This window comes from Suncus etruscus, chromosome 13 (assembly GCF_024139225.1).
Source record: "Suncus etruscus isolate mSunEtr1 chromosome 13, mSunEtr1.pri.cur, whole genome shotgun sequence".
In the NCBI taxonomy this organism is placed as follows: domain Eukaryota; kingdom Metazoa; phylum Chordata; class Mammalia; order Eulipotyphla; family Soricidae; genus Suncus; species Suncus etruscus.
Window position 1 is genome coordinate 11694474 of NC_064860.1, and position 3625 is coordinate 11698098.

At 47.9% G+C, this 3625-nt stretch overlaps 1 protein-coding gene across 1 annotated transcript; it reads right to left on the reverse strand.

The window, feature by feature from the left end:
- Positions 1–686: 686 nt before the first annotated feature.
- FERD3L (Fer3 like bHLH transcription factor) lies at positions 687–1001 on the reverse strand. Its single transcript, XM_049785977.1, has one exon. The coding sequence runs from the start codon at positions 999–1001 to the stop codon at positions 687–689; it is 315 nt and encodes a 104-aa protein (XP_049641934.1).
- Between the last annotated feature and the right edge of the window lie 2624 nt (positions 1002–3625).

Sequence of the window (3625 nt, forward strand, 5' to 3'; positions counted from 1 at the left end):
ACCAAAGAAATAGAGCAGGGGAGTAAGAAGAGAGATGGAGGGCGAGAGGAAGAGAGTGAGAGAAGGGGAGAGAGAGAGTGAAAGAAAGTGAGACCTAAAGAGGGTAAGAAAGGGGAATAGTGGAAATTATAAGGAGGATGGGGAGCAGGGGTAAAGGGGAATGGAGAGAGGGAAGGCCCCAGGGGACAGAGGAGGGAGGGAGTGAGGGAAGAAGGGAGGAGAAGGAAGGCCTTTGGGAGGGTCGCTCTTTTTCTGAGGCTTCCCCCAGAATCTCATTCACGTTCTCCAGAGGCCTGGATCTCCCCCTGGAAGCTGCTGGCGGGGGGGGGTCCTGGGGGGGCCGCCATCAGCGCCCCTCACTCCGTCCCTCACCCTTGGCTGGAGTCTTCATTGTAAGACACACAGGTACCGGAGAATAAGGAGAGAAACGTCCCTAACTGAATCATGCTTGCGCCTAGAGCCTGGGCAACTTGGACACCCCACCGCCGGGCTCTTCAGAGGTTCGGGCAGGAGGGGGTCACCCCCACTCCCACCAGCACAACAGATCCGTCGGGAGTTGGCAATCCTGAGCCAACCTGCAGCAGAGGGTTCCCGTTGTATAGTACTGCGAGTCCCAGCAGCAGGTCAGAAGGACGCCTTTGGGTCCCCTCCCCTGGACCCCCTTTGCACCCCCAGCCCGGCTCAGCTCAGCGGCTATCTTGCTTCTGGCAGCTGCCCAGGAGCTCGGTCATGAAGGAGATGTAGACTATGGCCAGGCGCAGGGTCTCAATGCGCGACAGGCGCTTCTCATAGGCAAAGGTGGGAACCGTCCTGCGCAGCGCGTCGAAGGCTTCGTTGAGGCTGAACATCCGCTGCCTTTCGCGAATGTTGGCGGCTCTGCGCTGGGCAGAAGTGATCACCCGTCTCCTTTTGGGCCGAGCCAGCAAGCAGGCGCTCCTCCCCGGTTCTGCCGGCTCCCCTCCGTCCTCCCCTTCGCCTTCCATCTCCTCCTCCATCTCCATCTCCTCCTCCATCTCCTCCTCCTCCTCCTCTTCTTCTTCCTCCTCCTCCACCTCTGCGACTTCCTCTTGCCCACACGCACAACTCCCGGTTCTGCTTTCTCCCAGATCTGGGCCCCCCAAACACAAGTGGGGCTCCATTTGCCCGAGAAGCGACTGTCCCGCTGAGGCCAAGACGAAGTCTGCACCCAAGTCCAAGGCGGTTGTTGTGTCCCCACAGAGTGAAGGGTAGAGCGCCATGGGTTGGCCAACGCCTCGAAGCTCCGACCATCGGGGTCTCCTTGGGGGGAAAGTCAGGCGTGCTTGGGTCTCCTTAGCAAGTCCTGGGGGGACTTCATGGGAGCCAGCTGAATGTCGGGGTGCATCCTGACATTCTTTCTAAGCTGGTGGGAGAAAAACAGCGACTGTGAGCCAAGGGGACGCACTAAGACGCGCCCTTCTCCTCCACCTCCCCGCCAATCTCTGCTTTTTCTTACCTGTGGGGCTTTATTTGGAGGGGGGGTCCCTCTTCACCCCTGCCACCAGCTTATCTTGCTCCTCTGATTGCTCCTTTCATGCTAGTCCTGGGTGGGTTCGAGATGAAATTCAGACCTTCCACTCGAGGGTTTTTTCTCTTCCAGGGTCCGGACTCAAGAAGAGCTTCAGGCTAGGCGCCCTAACTCTGGTCACCCCAAGCTTCCAGTGGGGATGGTGAAACGAGTGCATGGCTTTTAATGATGTCTTGAAGAGGGGCCCCGCCAGCCAGGGGTCGGGAGCTGTTTGTCTGGTATCCCAGTGCCAGGGCCACTGAAAGGGAAGCTCTTCTATTAGCCTAAGTAAGCACGGTAGGGGGGCCAAGGGCGCATTCCCCACAGTCGCTCTTGGAATCCGCTTTCTCCCTCCCAACAAGTTTCCTGCCACAGTGCAAACTCTGACTGCCGAACGCTGACAATCTAGATACTTGACTTTGGTTTTCTTCCCACTCAGCCACAGGCTTTTGACTCGAGGGCCAAAGTTTTGGTGGAAAAGTGGAAAGGGCGAAAAGGCCAGAATATTTGGTTCAAGTTAACTTGACAGTCTTCCTGATGGGTGGCAAAACAAGCGGCTCCTCAAACAAAATAACTCTAATCTGCTTTGCAAAAGATTTGTTCTTCGATAAGCCCATGAGGCTAACAGCTCAACATTTTTTGAAATGTCCGGTCGACTTTCCATGTGCTGATCAGCACTCGGGATCATAGAGCATTTTTGATATTTCATCTGGCTTATATTCCTAATTGATTTGGATTTCTCTGCCCTAAAGACGCAGAAATGATATTTCAGTGAATTGTAATGTCTGGAAGCGACATTTGAGGTTCTATTTCATTCTTTGTTCTTGAGGAAAAAAAGTTTTAAAATTTGATATGATGATTTTATTTTGCTTCGGAAACTTGCAAAGAAGGGCTCTTTTGTTCCCCTTTTTGGGTGCCAATAGAGTTGCTATACATTATGCAGGGTAGGTTTTTATTTTTAAGAATTTTGCATAAGAGGGCATGCTAGGAAATAATTTTAAAGATTAATTGAAAGGGCTAGCATAAAAGATGAGTGTAGAAATGGCAAGGTCCAGTGGAGATCCCTGTTTATGGTCATGGATTTTTCTTCAGGGAACCATATAAATTGTTCCTATGAAATTCACTTAGTACAATGGACAGCTCCGAACTACTTCTAAAAGGTAAGCACAATTTCTTTTCTTCTTCCTAACTTCTCAATCTGTCCTCTCAGATACTATTTCCCGGAAAGTTTTAAAACAGTGTTCCTTTGAGTTATTTCCTCCCTTTAACCCACTTGCGTCTGGGCTTTCATTTGCTGTTTGTCCTTTGTTATTTTTTTTTTCTCTTGTTTGCTCTCATTTTGAATGTGGATAAGCCAGATATAATTGAATTTTTTTAGTCCTAAAAATGTATTGAAATGAAAGTTTTGATTCTAATTTCCTATTTGGCTTTATTACATTCTCTTAAAGTGGAAAATAAATCATAAACGTAAATTCGAACTTCCACGGAATCTAAGAAATATTAAACAGAAGAGCTAATTTTTGTTTGACAACTAGTAATATGTTTTCTTTCTTTCTTTTTCTTTTTTTTTTCGGTTTTTGGGCCACACCCGGCGGTGCTCAGGGGTTACTCCTGGCTGTCTGCTCAGAAATAGCTCCTGGCAGGCACGGGGGACCATATGGGACACCGGGATTCGAACCAACCACCTTCAGTCCTGGATCGGCTGCTTGCAAGGCAAACGCCACTGTGCTATCTCTCCGGGCCCTAGTATGTTTTCTTACTTAATTCTTTAATTGTATGTGTTGTTAGATATCAAGAAAACTGTTATAGTTCATTTTAATGGCCAAATGAGACTTTTTTTTATCTGTTTATAATACACACTTAAGTGAATAAATAGTTCACCAAATGAAACTTTAGTTATGTAACAAATGACACAATGAAGAAAAACATAATTAAAATTAAAATTTAAGCTTTAACATAATAGATGTCAGAAATAACATGAGATTCTAAAAAGGTAATTTTCTTTTTTTAGTTTACAACTATTTTATTTATTTATTTATTTATCATTTGGTTTTTGGGTTACTCTGGGTAGCACTCAGCGGTTACTCCTGGCTCTGCACT